The 19991-nt window shown below is 37.8% G+C and overlaps 1 protein-coding gene across 1 annotated transcript in view; it reads left to right on the forward strand.

Annotated features, from left to right (window-relative positions):
- VWA8 (von Willebrand factor A domain containing 8) overlaps nt 1-18297 on the forward strand; it is a 413374-nt gene extending 395077 nt beyond the window's left edge. The window contains exons 41-45 of the mRNA XM_074299190.1: nt 4566-4691; nt 6533-6691; nt 13468-13563; nt 14275-14513; nt 16791-18297. Coding sequence (XP_074155291.1) covers nt 4566-4691; nt 6533-6691; nt 13468-13563; nt 14275-14513; nt 16791-16899 — 729 coding nt within the window. The 3' untranslated portion in view covers nt 16900-18297. The remainder of the gene's footprint in view (nt 1-4565; nt 4692-6532; nt 6692-13467; nt 13564-14274; nt 14514-16790) is intronic.
- Nucleotides 18298-19991: the final 1694 nt, after the last annotated feature.

Genomic DNA, 19991 nt, shown 5'->3' on the forward strand with positions numbered 1-19991 from the left:
TAACCTTGCCAGATTGTAGCATAGCATCTCCCTTTGGCTTGTTCCTCACATATGGTATGACTGTACTCTGGTGAGACTGATTACAAAAGTGCCATGGAAGAATAGATCTCATTACTATGGGCTCATAGATATGGAGCTGAAAGGGACTTTGGAGGCCATTGAATCAAACCCCCTAATTTATCAAAGGAAATTGGGGTCCCTGAGGCAGGTGCTTTGCCCAAGCTCATACAAGTAACAGATCCCCAAAGTGGGAACTGAACTAAGGTTTTCTTCCTCTGCACCATGCTGCCATCCTCCTGACCAGCCTTTATTGCCATCTCCAAAAGCAGGGTCTGTGGCCAACAGAGCCTCCATCGGCACAGTGCCTGCCTGCTTATTTTCTCCCTACAGTTTGTTCAGGCTGAATCTCACATTTACGTAATGTTTTTAAGTTTAAAATGCTTTACATGTATTATCTCATCACGACAACCCTTTGAGGAAGGGCTTCATTTTATAAATGAAGAAACTGTGCCTCCAAGAGGTTGGATGTTTTCCTTGGAGTCACACAGCCAGTGAAGAGCTGAGGTGAGATTTAAGCCTCGGTCTTCTTGGGGCTTATAGGAGTACAGAGGATACAGAGCTGAGCTTAGAGATCTCAGATATTTCTTAGCTGAGTGAACCTGAGCAAGGCATTTAACTAACTTCGGTCTGTCTCAATTTCCTCAACTATAAAATAGAGATAATAATTGTATCATCTTCGTCCCAAGATTGTTGTAAGGATCAAATGAGATATTTGTAAATTATTTACTCAACATAGGGCTAGTGCAAAGTAGGCACTTAATAAATATTTGTTTCCTTCTTTTCTTTTTGACTTCTAATTCACTTTGTTATTACTATAGAACTGTTCCCTGTAGTAATAAACTTTTCCACTGTATGAAATATGGGCAGTTTCCTTTTCATTTGTAATCATTACCAATGAAATGAGTGGAGCATTTGCACTTGAAATAAAAAGATCTAAAATTTTCCAAAGCAGAATACTTCAGTGATTGGAATGAGTTAGCAAATAAAACATAGTAAGTTTTCTTCATTTATTCATTCACTGGCCTTTCAGAATGGCTAGAGTCTGTTTCACATTATAATCCTCCCCACACTCTTACCAATTACCCTGCAATGTTCTAACTGCATAATTTGGATAATTCTTTTTCTAGTTACCAGTAATCTCATCTAATAGCCTTTTCTCAGCCCTTCTCCACCTTGGCCTCTCTTCATCCTTCTCCCTGGATTTTCATGACACTGAACTCTCCTGGTTCTTCTTTTATCTTTAACCCTTTTCAGTGTTCACTGAGTCATCTGTTTCCCAACACTGTTGTAGTTGTATACCAAGGCCTAGTTTTCTCCTTCTATATGCTCAAGATTGAATCTGCTCCCATGGGGTCTTTAATTAAAATGTCCCCACAATGGAGATGACTCTCAAATCCATCTATCCAGTTATCATATCTCTTTGGAATTCTAGCCCCCATGTTACCTGCTGCCAGCTAGACATCTCTGACCCAGATTCATTTCCCTACCTTTCCAGTTCATCCTGCATATAGCAAATTGTTGTTCAGCTGTACAGTCATATTTGACTCTTTGTGACCCCACGGACCATGGCATGCCAGGCCCTTTAGTCCTCCACAATCTCCCAAATATTGTTGGCTTCTATGACACTCATCTCATTCATCTCATCCTCTGACATTCCCTTCTCCTTTGCTTTCAGTATTTCTCAACATCAGGGTGGTTTTCCCCTGAGTCCTGTCTTCTCATTATGTGGCCTAAGTATTTAAGCGTCAGCATCAATATTTGGCCTTCCAATGAATAGTCTGAATTGATTTCTCTAAGTATTTACTGATTTGATCTCCTTGCTGCCCAAAGGATTCTCAAAAGCCTTTTCCAGCACCACAACTTGAAAGCATCAGTTCTGTGGTACTCGGCTTTCTTTATAGTTCCGTTCTCACAGCCAAACATTGCTACTGGAAAAAGCACAACTTTGAGTATGTGGATCTTTGTCAGCAAGGTCATGTCTCTTCTTTTTAGTGGGTTGTCCAGATTTGCCATATCTTTCCTTCCAAGAAGCATCTTTTAATTTCGTGGCTACAGCCATCCATAGTGATTTTTCAATATAAAATCTGACACTGCTTCCTTTTTTCTCCCTCTATTTGCCAGGAAGTGATTGGGACCATTTGCTATCATCTTAGGTTTTTTGACGTTAAGCTTTAAGCCAGCTTTTCTCTTTTACTCTCATCAAGCAAACTCTTAATTCTTCCTCACTTTCTGCCTTCAGAGTGGTATCTACTACCAAATTAATAATTCTTAATGCACAGTTTGAACCATATAACTCCTGCTCAGAAAAATTTAGTGACCACTTCTTGCCATTAAAGCTTTTTACAATTTTCCTCTTGCCTGGATTTCCAGATTGATGTTACGTTGTTCCTCCTCACACAATCTATGTTTCAGCCAAGTGACCTTCTTACTGCACACAATAATACATCTCTTACCTCCATACCACTGTGCAAGCTTTACCCTCATCACTACACTACACACACACAACCACACGCATACATATACATATAATTCTGCTTCTTGTTAATGCTCTCCAAAATTACTGATATTTCTTTTGAGTCTGCTTTTTATTGGCTTATCCATGTATGTATTGTCCTTTTTTGTCCCCTCTCTCTGCCAAGGTTCTTGAGGGCAAGGACTTATGTTTTTGTTTGTGTATCTCTAACACCCATTACATTGCTCAGACAAACAGCAAGTGTTTAATTAAATGCTTATTGAATTGAGCTAAAGATAAGTACCTTTCCAAGGTCCAGGTGTAACTAGCTGGTACACTGTTATTATTTCCTGTGCTTTAATAATCATGTGTAGTAGTTGTTATGATCCTCATTTTAGAACTAAATAAACAGGCCCAGAATGAATGTGGAGAGAGAGCAAGTCTTCCAGCATCCTTTACTTTCTGAATCCTTAGGCTTCCCACCTTCCCAGTCTTCTTCCATCCTCTTGTTCTCCTTCACTCTAGCTTCTAACCAAACTGACTTGTTTTCTGATCCTTGAACTTAATACTTCATCGCCTTTCTCCCTGTCTTTGCAGTAGTTGATATTCCCATGCCTGTAATATTCTCCCTCCCAAGAATTCCTAGTCTCCTTAAGATTCAACTCAAGAACAACTTCCTCTGGAAGGCTTTTTCTGGTCCCCCTCTCCTTCAAGGTTACCTTACACCTACTCAGTATTAATCTTATAAATTCTGATATAATATACATTGTTTGCCCCCATTAGAATGTAAGGGACCGTTTTTGCATTTTCTTTGTGTCCACAGCACTTACAACAATGTTTCACACAATCAGTAGGAACTCTGGGTCCCCTGAAAGATGATCATCACCCTTGGACCAAGGCATTCTCTCTAGTTTGTTACTTACTGACTATTGAACCACTGTTTATTCACATATATCAGACTAGCTTCAGTGCTTCTAGAATCTTAAGATATACCTTGGTGCAGGTCTAGGATTTTTACAATTCTCTATAACAGGGCTTCTTAAGCTTTTTCCACCTGTAACCCCTTTTTACCCAAGAAATTTTCATGTGACCCTATTTATATAGGTATATAAAACATTTACTGATAAATCAAAATTTTGCTACTCCCACATTCAGTTACAAGATCCCATTTGGGATTGTGACCCACAGTTCAAGAAGTGGATCTCTAGAGCCATTCTAGGAGATATAGGGGAAATGAACAGGATGTTTTAAGCCCCAAAATCTTGTTCCAGAAGCTTTTCTAACTTAAAGCTGCAATAAGACTTTTGGATATTCCATTTATATATGTTACAGTTTTATAAAAAAAAAAATATATATATATATATATAAATAGTATATTATATTATATATATATGTATATATATATATTATTGCATTTATTGGAAGATGTTGAAAATATCTTACAAAAAATAACTCAATGTATCAACTAATGCAATAGAATAAACATAAACTTAGTTCACAGAATATGGCCATAGCACCGTTTTTAGCAATTAAAAATTTTTAGGGTTCGTCATGGAAAGTTTCCAATTATGAATTATTTTCTAATGGAAGAACTTTTAGTACCATGATTACTCAGAGGTAATTTTAATAAATCTTGCTTTTTTTTTTACTTAATAAATTTTCCAAGAGCAGTTGACAGATAACCCAGAACAAATGCTTCTCTGTTAGATCTCTTCATATTGTACAGCTCTCCAGAGGTTCATTTGCATGATCCTATGTGTTTTAAATGTTAACATTTCATCATTCACATTAAAGTACCATATGTGAAAACCATTAAAACTGACAAAATCATCAGAAAGAATGTATTCTTTGACAATAGGAATAAATCTCACTATGGAAGAAACTAATCTATTTATGAAAGTGTTCAAGTTTCAGTGAATTAAGCCAACATGACCATTAGTTATTGAAAAGTCCTTATTTGTATCCAGTTTTTTTCCCCCTCTATGTAAAGGTGTAGACATATGCCTGCATAGTTAAATAGAATTCATGTGACATGTATGTTTTGTCATTTTAGGCCAAGGGTAAAGAACGACAATGGCTGAAACACCAATCTAGTGGGGAGTTAGATGATGCTAAAATAATCGATGGATTGACTGGAGAAAAAGCAATCTACAAACGTCGAGGAGAAATGCAGCCAGAAGTAAGTATTCAGGGTTCATTGACTTCAGGAAGTGAGCCTGATAACTGATCAAGCCTTGTATATTCTAGCTTTCTTTGGTGTCACCTATTTTTACTTTTCAATTTGCTAGCATCATCAAAAAAAAAAAAAAAAAAAAAGGCATTGGGGAGAAAATAATATTGAAAACAGCAATATTATCCCCAACAAGCAGAAACACATTTTCAATGTAAAAACAAAAAACAAACAATTTTAGTGTCTTCCTCTTCTATGTTAGTTTTTTAAGTTTTTATTGAAAACATGACCGATAAAAATATTAAAAGAAAGAGTCTTTTCCCTAATTGAAATGGGATAAGTACAAACATATTATTTAATAGGCTTAGTGGATAGATTATTGACTTGGAATCAGGAAAATCTGAATTCAATTCTGCTTCAGACATTTACTAGCTGTTTGATCCTGGGCAAGGCACTTAACCACATTTTGCCTCAGTTTCCTCAAATCTAAAAAAATAAGGAAGTTGAACTCAATAGTCTCTGAGTTCCCTTCTGTTTCTATATTTATTATTCAGTGCTGATATATAAGTAATATAAGCTTAAAAACAGGAAATGAGGGTGAAATATTTAGCTGCCAAAAGAGATCAGTGATTTCCTATCTTCATGATTGCTGCATAGTCACTTGTCATGTTAAAAATATGGACTCAGAGAAAGTATCTTGGTAGTTTAGGAAACTCTTGTTTCTATGTCGTTGACATGACACCATTTACATCTCTGGGCAGCTTTTTCTCTTCACTGACTCACATCATAGTAATCATGTATCTTTAAAGGAATATTTGAGATCATTAGTGGTTGATCATAGCAGTGTACTTAATTTTGGTGAGTCATTGAGCCAAACTGACCTTGCCTAGTATCCATCATATTTGAAATTCTGTGGTCATGAGATCATAGACAAAGAAGGTAAAAGGGAACATTTCCTTAAATTTGCTAAATCTCTTTTCTGTTAAGCTTTCACATATGTGAGCAAGTACACAATACCAGATTAATTTGGAATTGTTCTATTAAAGGAAAATGCAGTAGTCATTCCTTTATACCTTGTAAATTGCCTGGGAAGAGTATACACAGAGTTCAGTTTAATCTAGATACTTTGCACTTCAGTTAACAAGATTTGTTGCTTTATTGTTTCTAGTATTGTAGAGAAGAGAAATTAAGCAGCCCAGCCATTGGTGGAGATAATAAGATAGTAATAAAGAGAAAAAAATGCTCAAATTTTTTTTCTTAAATCTTTTGCCAGACCATCTCTTCAAATCAATTTGTTCAGGAATTCAGACACATCTTGTGGCATATGGGGATATTGATCTGGGGGTGGGAAAGGGTGGGGAAAAACCCTTTGTATAAGTGATTGTTAAAGCAGATGTGGATTTTTCTCCCTGAGGTATTTATAACAATAGCAGAATTTATAGCACTAAAGCACCAATTAAGAAATGGAATTTTTTTTACTATTATTATTATTTGGGGAAAAGTATTAACAACAATAAACTAACTTTACAAAATTGGCTTAGGCCTTCTTTGAAATACGATGGTATTCCAAAACATTCCCATGTGGCTACTGCCATGAGCAGATATCTAAGATTCCATTTACTGAAGCAAAATCTACAGAAACCTTTCTACCTGCTACTTTGAGCTTCAGGTAAAGTTGTTGGCTGGCTGGCCCTCACAGCAAAGATCTTGTGCTTTGAGAGGGAGCACTATTCAATCCCAGAGTAATTTACTGAGCCTGGGTCTTTCACAAAATGAACAATGAGAGCTTCTTAGTTTATGGGACTCTCCCCCTTGTAAATTGTGGGGTTTGTTTGTTTTTTTACTCACAGCTTGGGAGTCCTCAGCAGAAACCCAAACGTCTTCGGCTCTTGGTGGATGTGTCTGGCAGCATGTATCGCTTTAATGGGGTGGACGGTCGGCTGGAGCGCTCTATGGAGGCTGTCTGCATGGTCATGGAAGCTTTTGAGAACTATGAAGAGAAGTTCAAGGTAAATGAATTTGCAGACAGTTCAGAAAAGAATTTTGATAACACATTTCATCCAAAACCAAAGAGTTCAATGATAATGCATCGCTGATATAGGCTGCATGCAACAATGGGGGAAATTGATGTAGGCATTGGAATAATGGCGGAAGGAAGAACTGCAGAATGAAAAGAAGTTATACTCCTAGAAAGATTAGGAGGATTTTCAAATTTGTTAGTGATGTTATGGTTCTTAAGTATTAGAGGCTAGATGATTTTTATAAGAATCTTAAAGTTTCATATATGCAGTAAGAGAAAGTTTCACATTGGAAGTCCTTTGCATTCCTTCCAGACATTTTATTTATTTTGGGTATTGAACATTCACATATCTCCCTCATAGAAGGAGTAAAATATAAGCTTCTAGAAACCACTGAATAGCCCTTCCCAGTCCCCATTATGTGTCTCCTGAATAATAAGAATTAAAATTCCTTGTACCCTCAAATGAGGAAACTCCCTCTTATGAAAGCTGTCAGCACTTTCTCTGAAACTTACTTAGCACCTCAGAGTGTTGCCTGGAGGACTGACAGGTTAACTGACTTGCCAGATCATACATCCGATATGAATCCAAGGCAAGACTTGAACACAGGTCTTAAGATCAAGCTCTTTATCCCAAGTACACTATAGCTACTGCTGATGCTATTAATAATAATAGTATTTATATAGTATTTGAAAGTTTGCAAAGACCAAACAAGATCCTTTTTCCCACCTATCTTCAGCTCATGGATTTTTTAAGTGACAAAGTGAAGGAAGAGATAGATGTTGCAAAGATGCCTCTGGGGCCAAGTCTGTGTGATGCCCAAATCTAGTGTAAAAAGTGAAAGTTCCAGGCATTCGGTTATTATTTTGTCTGCTTACCAATTGGTCTGACTGATTTTTAGAACTAGATTGACTTTTTTTTTTTTTGGCTACATTGACCAGAAGTTCTGGCACTGGGTAGGCACAAATAATCCTCCCCAGTAGAGGAAATGAGCATGTGGGCAGACTCCAGGGAGCCAAGAAGTTTGAAAAGGAATAGAGCTTTGCATAGCTTCATCTGATGTCATCTGAACAAGAAGAATTTTACCCGTCAGCTAAAAGGAAGTAAAAAGTCATATTCATTTATAGCCCACTTACTCCCACCCACTGCAGGAAAACCACTTGTATTTCAGGGAACTGATCGTGTTTCTTCAGAAGTTATGATCCTCTTTAGCAAATTACTTCATCAAGTCCTCCAACATAGACAGTCTGCCCAGCACCATCTTGGAGCGTTGCCCTCTAGACTACAAGCAGTTCCCTCCAGGGTCACTTTGGAATCAGATTTATCAAGGCCTCTGGCACTCTTCTGTGCATCTTAAATCTTAAAGAGATTTTGTCACTTACTCACTTAGTGCTTAATGCAAGACTTAAAATAAGACAGACCTTAAGGGCATGTGCCACAGGTAACTTCTGCAGTCCCTTGGATCCTTCCCTCCTCCCTTTTCTACTTCTATCTCTCTGTAGGCTGCTGCTATGTGCTACAGTGAATAGAATCTGGACCTAAAATCCCATCTCAGACACTGGCTAGCTGAGAAAGTCACTTAATTGCTGTCTACCTCAGCTTTCTTATCTGTACAATGGAGAAAAGGCAGTGATGTAGTGAATAAGTGCTGGGTCTGGAGTCATGAAGACACATCTGGTGTCCTGGTCATGGTCCTGGACAAGTCACTTAACCCTGTTTGCCTCAGTTTAAAATGAGGTGAAGAAGGAAACCACAGGACCTAGCCAGTATCTTTGCCAAGAAAGCTCCAAACAATATAATGAACAGTTGATCCTAACAACAAAAATGGAGATAAGAACAGAATTGTTATGAAGATCAATTAGCCAATAAATATTTATTAAGCAGACACTATAACTGTTGTTTCAAGCACTTAAAGATACGATAAAAATCAAAAGACAGTCCCTGCCCCTTAAGGAGCTCACTATTGATCAATAAGGTAACATTTCTTGATATTATTATTATTTCTTTGTTGTCACCTTCAACTATTATAGTAGATTCTTATGAGGTCTTTCTGACTCCATTTTATTTTCTTCCCAAAAAATGAATGAAAAACTTTTTTTTGGTTTTTTGTTGTTTTTTTTTTTTTTGAGATTGGCTTTCCCCACCTTGTCCAGGCTGGAAATGCTCTGGACTGATCCTCCTACTGATATCTGGGGAGCTCTGACCTGGTCTGGTTCACTTGCCCTTAGGCCACTTGGTAGTCCCCTGATATTAATGCTGGACCTAGTAATTAATTGGTCAGCTTTAGCCCTCTTTAGCTCAGAATTCCCAAACTCAAGTGATCCACCAACCTTAGCCTCCATGGTAGCAGGGAGTGTAAGCTTGTGACCCCAAACTAGTAGATGCCTGCTATTTTACAAACATTATACTACGCTCTAGGGATACAGAATACAAAAGTGAGATGATCTCTGCTCTCCAGGTGCTCATGTGCTAATGAAGGAGATGATACATACATCCATACATACACACACACATACACACACATACACACACATACACATATATATATATAAGTATTTATACAACATGCACAAGGTAACCATAGGAATGATGAAGAAAGCACTCCTAGCTGAGCATTAAGAAAGGCAAAGAATGCCTTATGAGCTGGCTCTTAAAAGAACCAAAGAACTCCTGCAATTCCCCTCCTCTCTGCCTCAGAAAGGTTCAACAACATCAACCTTTTTCCCTCCTGTCACAGTGAAGGAAGTGTATCTTGATAAAGCTGGTCCTTTAGTGCCAGCCCGTAATCTACCTCTTCCAGGACCCAGCAGTTTTTTCTTTTAAATTTCCACTCCCCACCTCCCCAGTACTCCTTTCCCAATACCCTTATATTTATCAGCCAATCTCCCTCTTATCCTTCACATCCATAGTTCTTGAAATAACTTTCACATTTAATCTTATGAAATAATCAAAGAAATGCCACCTCCTATCAAATTTATTTAAAATAATTTAAAACAATGGAATTCAGTGTTAGCAGGATTGTAGAGAAACAGATGCACTCTCATTGTTGGTGGAATTATAAACTTGGAGAATGTTTTTTAATGAGCAGTCTGATGATAAGCAGTAAAAGTTACAGAAATAATCATACCCTTTAAGACAGTTAAATACCTAGAGAATTATATCAAAAACAAAACAAAAAATTGCTTTCTGTTAAATATATGCATAACAACCTCCTATGCAAAAAAAAAAAAAAAAAATTAGAAGCAACTTAATGTCCTTTGAGGGAATAGTTGGGTAAATTGTGACACATTAATGTGCTGGAATGCTGTAATGTAATTAAGATTGACAAATATGAGGATTATATGAAAATATGGAAAAATCTTTTTGAAATAATATAGAACACAATAAAAAGCAGAACCGGAAGAATGGAGTGTTTGCTAGTTGTAAGAGGAAAAGTCAATGAAAATAAAAAACAAAGATTCCTGAGGAAGAATAACTGAAAAAAGAGTGACTAAAAGTAGTGACATTTTGTAAGTTTAAATTCATTTAAATATGTGATTAATTGAAAAACTGCTTTAACGTTATTATTGGTTTTCCACGTTATTTAAAATAATTCATTCAGAAGGGTTTTATTTCAAAAGATGTAACTAATAAAAATTTAATTGAATAGAAAATAAAAGCAGCACAACTATCTGTCAAGAAAGTAAAGAAAATTTTAAATGCTTCTTTTATTAGCGAAAATAGTGTAAATCGACTGAGTTTCATGTTTACAGTAAATTTAGGGTTGGGGGGTTTTGGGGGGAGGGTGATAAAGGAGAAAAAAAGTGTCTTAAAGTTGCATCATGGGGAAACAAATATCCATTAACTTTTTAGCTTTCATGGATTTGCAACCAATCTAATTGGTTGCTATCTAATGTCATTTTCCGTCCAATATTGTTGACAATAAAATTATAGTTAAGAGTTTCAGGCAAGGTTGGAGGTTTTTAGAAAGTCAAGTGTTTGGACATTTTGTCCCAAAAGATTTGGCATAATTTTCAGAAAATGTTTGTTTTATAGTTGGAGTTAATCAGCCATTTCTTGAATTTTGCTAAAAATTCATGTCGGTCACTCAGCAAGCATTGATTAAGTGCCTACAAAATGCCGACCACACTTTAGGAGACACAAATACAAAAGCAAAAGCTCTGCCCCCAACAAGCCCACAATCTAGCCAGGGAAGAGAGCACACTGGTCCCTCTGGACATCTGTGTGTATGTGTAGGTACAGAAGAATTTCAGCATAATTTAGAGAAAAGGTACCAGAAGATGGAGGTATCTAGAAAGACTTTATGTAGAAGGAAATCAGGGATTCCAGGGAAATTGGATAAGGAAGGACGGCTCCTACAGAAGCTTAGAGACAAGAACTGAGGTGTGATACATGAGAAACGTCAGGAGGGCCAGTTTGGCCAGACTTTAGGTGCAAGAAGGGGAGTAACATGGCAGTAGACTGGAAAGGTAGGGTGGAATCAAGTTGTCAAGAGCTTTATATACCAAACACAGGAGTTATATTTGATCCTAGAAGTAAAAGAAAACCCTCAGTATGATCGAGAAAGAGTAAGACCTGCCATTTAGAAAATTACCTTGAGGCAGCCAGATGGCGCAGTGGATAGAGCACCAGCCCTGAAGTCAGGAGGATCTGAGTTCAAATCTGATCTCAAACACTTAACACTTTCTAGCTGTGTGACCCTGGGCAAGTCACTTAACCCCAACTGTCTCAGCAAAAAAAGAAGAAGGAGAAGAAGAAGGAAAAAAAAATTACTTTGTCTACTACATGGAGACTTGAGGTGGGGAGAGCTTCTGAGTGGGAAAGATAGGAGGCTATGGCGATAATCCAGGCTAAGGGGGATAAAGGTCTGAATGAGATGGGTGGTCATGGAAGCTGTGAGAAAGGGTCAGATGCAAAAAATAATAGGCAGGTAGATTAGATAAATGAAGTAAGGGAGTTAAAGGAGGACACACTGGAAGCTAGCAAATCTGACTGACTGGGAGGATGGTGGTACAGATCCATAGTGCCTCTGCTTACAGATACGAGAAGCATTAGGAATAAAACATGAAAATAGGGTTATAATCTTATTCCTGATATTTTTAGAATCCACCTCTTTGCAATAAAGTCCTTCCTTAGAACAAAGAAAAATTACACAAAAGCATCTGACAGCTCCTGAGCTTAACATGTACCACATCCTGAGTCTGTGATCACCCACCACCACCCCCGCTACCATCACAAAGGAAAAGAAGAAAAATAATGAGAATGATAATAATAGCCAGCATTTATGTAGCGCATTCAGGTTTTCAAAGCACTTTGCATATTATCTCCTTGGAGTTCACAGCAGCCCTGGGAAGTAGGTGCAGATGAGAAAGCTGAAGCTGAAAGAGCTTCTGTTTGCCCACAGTCACCCAGGAGGAATTTGCACACAGGCTTTCCTCATTCTTCTGAGAGGAGGAAGACGTCCTTTATCATGGTTCATATGGCCACTGCACTGAAATCAGAATTCAGATATCTTCTAGCGTTTTTATTCACATCATTTTCAGTCTCCAGGTCTGACTTGCCAGTCTTCCCGTACATCTGTCTAATAATTCCTTTCAGTCATCATTTCTTATGACATAATTATGTCCATATACTACAATTTGTACAGCTGTTGACGAATCAATGAATATAGATTATATGTATTTTACAATTGTAAAACGTATTTCTGTGAATATTTTGTCGCTTAGAGACCATGTCTTTCTATATGTTATAACGTTGCACAAAGTAGGTACTCAATAATTATTTGTTGATTTGTATTGATGTTTCTTAAATTATTTTATTCTAAAATTGTCCGAAGGTTCCCATAACTTTTCAAGTCGTACATTGTAGAGCACCAGAACTCTGGAGAAGTATATTTGATGAGATGATGGTTTTCTAGTTCACATACATACTTAGTACTTAGTATAGTGATGTAATGGTCCTCTAGTTCATGCATATTCATTATGCTATAATGATGTAATTGTACTAAGGTATATAAGAGCTGAGAAGGACTGGAAATGAAATATCCCCGTCTTTGACCATCTTCCTGGTGGCTCTCCTGCCTCCAACACTCCTCCACTAAGATCCCGAGGCCCTCCAGAAAGCTAGCCCAAACATTACACTACATCATCCATACACTTGTAATAATCACCAGAAGCTATTAGTATGCCTTATAGGTGCCTATTACCTAGCTAGTTCCACATGACTAGTCATAGAATCATAGATTTAGGGGAGAGTTCAGATGTCATTTAATGCAATTCTCTAACCAATTCAGTAATTCCTTCTCTAACATCCTTGGCAAGTACAAATCAGGCCTCTTTTTGAAGTATTATGTGGGCAAGGAACTTGTTACCAAATAGCTCATTCCTTTTTCCAATAATTACACTAAGAAATTCTTATATTGAACCAAAACCTCTCTGTAAAATTTTCTTCTAGATGATACCGCTTCAGATTTTTTTAAGGCAATTATCATATTCTTACACATTCCTCATATTTCCTCATTTTCAGGCAATATATTCTCAGTTCCTTATAAAGTTTTTTTTATGGCATGTTTTCAGATTCTTCACTAAATTTAATATTCTTGTATGGATATGGTCAGCTTTGTCACAGTTCTTCTTAAAAGATGGGGTCTAGAACTAAACACAATTCCCCAGAAGTAGAACGATTACCTATTTCTAGATAGGCAGATGGGTGGTAGTTGGGTCAAATGTATATGTAGATTTCTGACTGTTTGATTCTCTTGCATGCAGTATGACATCGCTGGACACTCTGGAGATGGTTATGTAAACTTGGTTCCATTGGGCAAAATCCCCAAGAACAATAAGGAAAGACTTCAGATTCTGAAGGTAAAGACATTCTGAGGATACATCTGTGTACTGATGTAGATCTACAGAAGTGTCTTTTGGTCACTAAAAATATACAGTGAAGAAGAGATATAAACATAGGAATTTTTTTTATTTTCCAATGTTAATGCACCACCTTGAGGGGAAAACCCAGTAATATATTTCACCCTCTTTTGGGCTTCTAACAAAGATTATCTAAATCCAAAGTCATCATATTCCCTTTCCTACATTCCAGTTACTCTGCTTAGAACCCTGTTTCTGTGAGTTATCTCAGATTCTAGATCTAGTTGGTAGCTTTGGGGTGCTGTTCTTTAAAATATATTGATGTTATAAAGAATGGTTTGGTTTTGTTTTTGAAGAAGAGAGAGAGGTGAGGGAGAATAGGGAAAGGGAAAATACATTGAGTTTTCTCTCAAGCTCTCTTCGATATCAAATTTTGTAATCCTATAAGTAGTCTCTAACCAGAGATAGAGAAAAAAATAGACTGAACAGGAGGTGATTTTTCTCTGTTCCTATAGCAGAAAAGAACCTGTTTGAGAACTCAACTTTATATCATGTACTTTCTCAAGGATCTTTCACAGAAATAGTACAAGCATATTAAATCCTTAGTTTCCATGATAATAGCTGATACAAAGCCATAGCTGCTATTGAAAATGTTCATTTTATAAAGAGGCTTCTTCCCCAAGATTTTTAATCTGTGTCTTCTGCTCACAGACAATGCATGCACACGCACAATTCTGCATGAGTGGAGACCATACTTTAGAAGCAACAGAACATGCCATCAATGAGATTGCCAAAGAGGAGGCTGATGAGCACTTTGTCATTGTTCTGAGCGATGCTAATCTGGAACGGTATGGCATACATCCAATGAGCTTCGCCCGGGTCTTGACAGCCAACCCCCAAGTAAACGCTTTTGCCATATTCATTGGATCTTTAGGGAACCAAGCAGAAAGGTATGTGTTCTTATAGAATCAACCAAAGGAAATATTCATGAACTATTTCATCTATCCCTCAGCCTGGAATGTATACCCTTTTCACCTCTATCTCTTAGCATCTGTCTCTACTTTCAGTCAAAGCTCAACTTTTATGCCAACCTTAACATGAAACTTTTGCTGATCCCCTTAGCTGCTAATGCCTTCCCCCAAAAAATACACGTGTTTATTTATCTATATGGAAATATAGATAAACATATATATTTGTGTCTTTATATAAATACATTTATGTATTATAACATATTATATATGATATATAACATAACAGATATATATTATATAATACAAGTGTCTAATGTATTATATATATACTTGTATATATTATGTAGGTATATAGGCATATTACATATAGATATGTATGTGTAAATATATATTTCTATAAACATGAATATGCACATAAATATATAGCATGTGTGTTTCTGTTGGCTCTTCTGATAAAATGTAATAAGAATAGGGACTGCCCATCTTTGTCTTTGTATCTCTAGTATCATAGTGCTTGACATGTCACAGGCCTTAAGAATAACTTAATGAATTGATCATCCCTTCTCTCTTCCAATTTTTTTTATTTCTGCCTCTCTCTTTTATCCTTCCCTTTTGTCTACAAATGTCCTCAGGTGTTCCCTATCTTTAAAACAAACAAACAACTACAACCACAACAAAAAACTCACTTGATTCTGTTATTCCTCCTGTCTTCTCACTCACTTGTTATACTTCTTATTGTCTGAATTTTCTTATTACCTGCCTGTGGTACATGGAAAGTTCAAATCCTGCCTCAGCAAGTTATCCCGGACAAGTCATATCTCTGTCGTCTTGTCTGTAAAATAATGGGGATAACAATAGTGCCTTCTTCTCAGGGTTGTGCTGAGGATCAACTGAGATAACCAGTGTAAGCACTTTGTCTTAAGGCACTATCTAAGTTATCATTGTTTTTATTCATTTCCCCACTTTGTGACCTGCTGAATCTTACTCCTCTTCCTGTTGCTCCATGGTCACCACAGACTAATGGCTCAATCTTGATATTCTTCTGAATCCTCATCATCCTTTACATTCCACAGTATCTGATCTTGCTGACCCTGTCCTCCTCTGGTGATTTTCCTCCAGACAAAGTAGTTCTAGCTTTATTTTCTCTATTCTATTTCACTGGACTCGAAAGAGGTCATTTCATGGCACTTTTCTTTCCTGCACCATTTCCAAAATCTCCTAGAGGGCTGTTGAGCCCTGATGTGCCAGCCTGTCCCTGTTCCAAGACTTTATGCAGTCCCCCCATCTTTCTTCTCTCACCCCCCACCTCCTCAGTGTTTCCTGTTGAGATCCAGCTCTCTGGTGCCCACCTCTTCCAGGAGACCCCCTGTCCCCTGCAGCTCTCCCTCCCCAGTGGAAAGGGCACAGAATGTGGAGACAGAGGATCCAGGTTCAGAACCCAACTCGGAGAGATGGTTATGCTTCTTGGGGTGTAATAACTATGTCCTTTTTTATCTTCCCTTCTTTCATATCAAGTGTGCTCAGTAAATGTTTAAATGTTGATCTTTCTCAGCCAGTGTCACCAGGGTCCTATAACCAAAATCAGTCACCTTTATGAACTCCTCCTCACGCAGCTCTGGGGAAGGGAGTACAAGGAAAATAGTTAGGGGTGAAGAACCTAAGCTTACCCAGGGTCAGACATTTAATAAATGTCTCTGGCAAGATTTGAACCCAGCTCTGCAGAATTCAAGACCAAGGCTCTCTCCATTCTGCCTGGCTACTTACTTAGTAGCAGATAGAAAAGGAAAACTGTCCCTCAGTCACTATGCAACAGGATGTGACAAAATGATCTTTATTGAGATTACAGCTTTTTTGAAGGAAGATTAAAATTCTGAGAATATACTCCATGGGGCCCCAGAGCCCTTTGGGGGTTGGGAGAGTGGGGGATCAGCTCAGTTAATCAAGTTCTCTAAAGAGGGAATTTCAAACCACAGAAACAGTGACTATAATAAATGAAAGAAAATCCTTTGAAAGAGGCTTATTGTCTTACTGAAAAGCTCCTTATGCCAGATGCCCCCCCTTCCAGTGGATACTCTCACTGCTTTCCCAAGCCCTTTATCCCTGCTGACAGCTGGATGAAAGTCCAGTGACTGGCCAGGTATTAGAAAGTAAAAACTTCCTTTTTTTTTTTTTAAAGAAACTCTGAGGACTCTGGGTTACTGAGGTTGGCAAGTCCCAATTTGCATTGGTAATTTTTTTCCCATTCTAAACCCACAGGCTTCAGAAAACGCTACCAGCAGGCCGGTCCTTTGTTGCCATGGATACCAAGGAGATCCCTCAAATTCTACAGCAGATCTTCACTTCCACCATGTTGTCCAGTGTCTAAAAAAGGTCCTTTATGGGCCCTCTAGCTTAGCCACTGCAAGAGGTAAATTAAACAAGAATTGTATCACTCTAAAAAGGTCTGCTGCTCAAAAAAGAAGGGATGGTGGAACATTTTAATCTGCATTATCCAAGTCTCTCTAAATAATTATTCTTCAGACAGAAGCATGGGGCTTGCCTGAAGAAATTTACAGTCACTCATTAAAGTTTAAGAATCTGATTGGTCTGCATTTGGCAGAGGACTAGGGGCAGAAGAAGACAGCTGAGAACTATAGAGCAGGAGCCTGTGGGGAAAAGAACAATCCCTCTTTGCTTTTATAAAGTGACATGACCAACCGATCTCTATACAAGGTAACCATATCAAACTAAACTGAACACCCCATTCCGAATTATGGAAATGTAAGCCATCTCACGTCGGGCCCAATCTGCTCTTGTCCAATAATTCCTACCATCCACTTCCTCACTCAGTTCTCCTCTGCCCCTTGAGTTCTTGAGAACAATAGAGTTAGCATTAGTGTGGGATGATCCGGTATTCAGCCAATGAAACTGACTGAAGAGATCCTTCTAACAGGAGAATTTTAGAAAAGGGTTGATTCTTTCAATAATTCTCTTTTCTTGAATATAACCAGAAGGAATCCAAAGATTCTTGGATTGCCTTCTCTCCTCACAGAAATATGAAAAGGTTACACTACTCTGATTTTCCAATGAAACATTTAAGACCCAATGTCCTGTTCTATCTGCCACCTCGGGGAAGGGGTAGAGACAGGGAAACAATAGTTAATTCAACAAATTTATTTTCACTGGTTCCCTGCCCCTTATGATTTCTTCCCATTTCAGCAGTTCTTCACCCAAAAACTCTTTCCACTACTTCATTTAGTTATGCAAAATGCAAAATTTTTAATATCTGTCTTCATGAAAAACATTATTTCAAAGAGACAACATAAGAAGGGCTACCTCCCCAAAAGAAGTAAAGGAAAATAAACACATGTTGAGGTACTAGAGGCCCAAAAAACAGTCAGGCACCTTTCCTGTGGAAGGATGGAAACATCTTCACACTGTGTGCCTTTCCCCCCCTCATTCACAAACTTGCTCCAGCTGGTTGACCTTTCCCAACCAGCCAGATGTCCCTTCTGCACCAAAGTCCAGTCTCTTAGCAAGAGCTGGACTCCACCATTAATCCAGCAGCTTTAGTTCCCAATTGACCCTCAAGTCAGTTATTATAAATTATAAATAATGAAGTCAGTTATAATAAATAATGTAACTTTAAAATTTAATAGAAATTGAAGTTGTATATAGCTCATTATGTCTTCTTAATTAAGTCTAAGAGTCTGGGAAGATAAACCATCCAGTGTGTACCACCCTTCATAATTGACTGTCCAATAAAAACCGATCCAATTTCTAATGTGTTTTGTTGCTGTTGCCTGATTCCGTGCCCACTTCCAGGCCTGAGGCTGCCACAGTGCCCAGTAGAGGGAAGGATTCGAGCCATTGAAGGGTTTTGTAGAGAGAATCACCCTACGGGTTTGTACACTGGAGGCTGCAGCTGTTGCTTTCCCATTTGCATTTTAAGGCAGTTTCTCTTTTTTTCCCGAGTGAAGTGATGCCTTTGACAATCCTGTTCTGCAGCCTGTCCTTGAGCTATACCTCTGCAGATACCAGTCAGGCATTATTGCAGCTCCCCAGGATCCCTCTCAGCTTGCCTGCCACCTTCCAGCAGGCACATTAAGAGTTTCCCCAGCAGGCAGTAAGCAAGGGCTTCCAGCTTCAGTGATGACCTTTGGCAGTTAGCTTGTGGCCCTTGTATGTCCTTCTAAACCACAGTCTATCCTAAGTTTGTCACAGCAGCATTGACCAGATAAGCCTTTGGGAATTCACACTCTGGACAACTAAAGAAAAAGATGGCATAGGGGATAGAGGAGAGCTGGAATCTAGTCTTAATTATTTAAAACCATATAAGCTGTGGGAAGCAAAAACTTTCCTCTAGTAATTGTTTCCCCCTCCCTCATCTCAGTTGAAATCCTACTCTGAGGAAATCCTACCCATTTCTTAATGGGGAAAAATTGAGAAGGGGATAGTTAATTTCCACTTCTGCAGTCACCCAAAGCTTATGTATTTATCTCTGAATATATTTAATTATAAGCTTATACATAAGTGTCTTACTGTCAGGATTTTAGGGCATGAAGTTTAAATCTCTATTTTAGCAAGATATTCACAAAATGATGAGAAGATCCATTATTGGGAGGGATGATAAAGTAGCCATAATATATGCTAACTACCCTGCATAGAGTCTTTTGTGTTCACCCACAAAGAGCAAAGTTAAAAGCAAAACTATAAGCTCAGTACAAGAAATGCCGCTTAAGTGCCACGTATATTTAGTGTGAGTCATTCTTTATAGCAGCCTCCTATGAAATGTCAGAGGTGGAAAGCTCTATTGTCGTCAGCAATATTTTTCTGAAAACAAGCAGCAAGACTTCAAATGCCAGATTTTCATTTAGAAAGTGATTTCTCCATAGACAATATATTTGTTTAGAGGAGCAAGTGAAAGTAAGAGTAATAAGCTCTGGCTAATTCCAGAGGGTTCAAACCCTGCTTCCATCCTGCACTCTCAGGACACAGAAAGAAATGGAAATTATTACAATATTTTAAAATTCATTAATTTTAAATTGGCCCACACAGTGACATTTATAGGATATTTTAAAATATTTGTCTGAAAAGTCTTATTTTTATTATAAAAAAAGTCATGCTATTATAAAACATACACACAAATATATACATGTTTTGTATATACATACATATATATATGTACATACATATACATATATATACATGGTAAGTATTATAACTCAAGATAATGTTAAGGAATTCCATTTTAATTTCTTATGGAAATTGTGTGAAATCTATGAGATCAGGGGCTTGACTTTTGTCCCCAGAAAATCTAGCCAGAGCCACACACTTTACTACAATTTCTCAGAAGCCCACCAATGAAAAACCATCTGCTAATTTCCATAGACAGTACATTTATGTGGCATTCTTTTTGCATCTGTGTGTTTGTCCTAGATAAGTCATTTCAATGGCCCTCACAGAGCCAGATAGGCT

This window comes from Sminthopsis crassicaudata, chromosome 3, assembly GCF_048593235.1.
Source record: "Sminthopsis crassicaudata isolate SCR6 chromosome 3, ASM4859323v1, whole genome shotgun sequence".
NCBI classification, from domain to species: domain Eukaryota; kingdom Metazoa; phylum Chordata; class Mammalia; order Dasyuromorphia; family Dasyuridae; genus Sminthopsis; species Sminthopsis crassicaudata.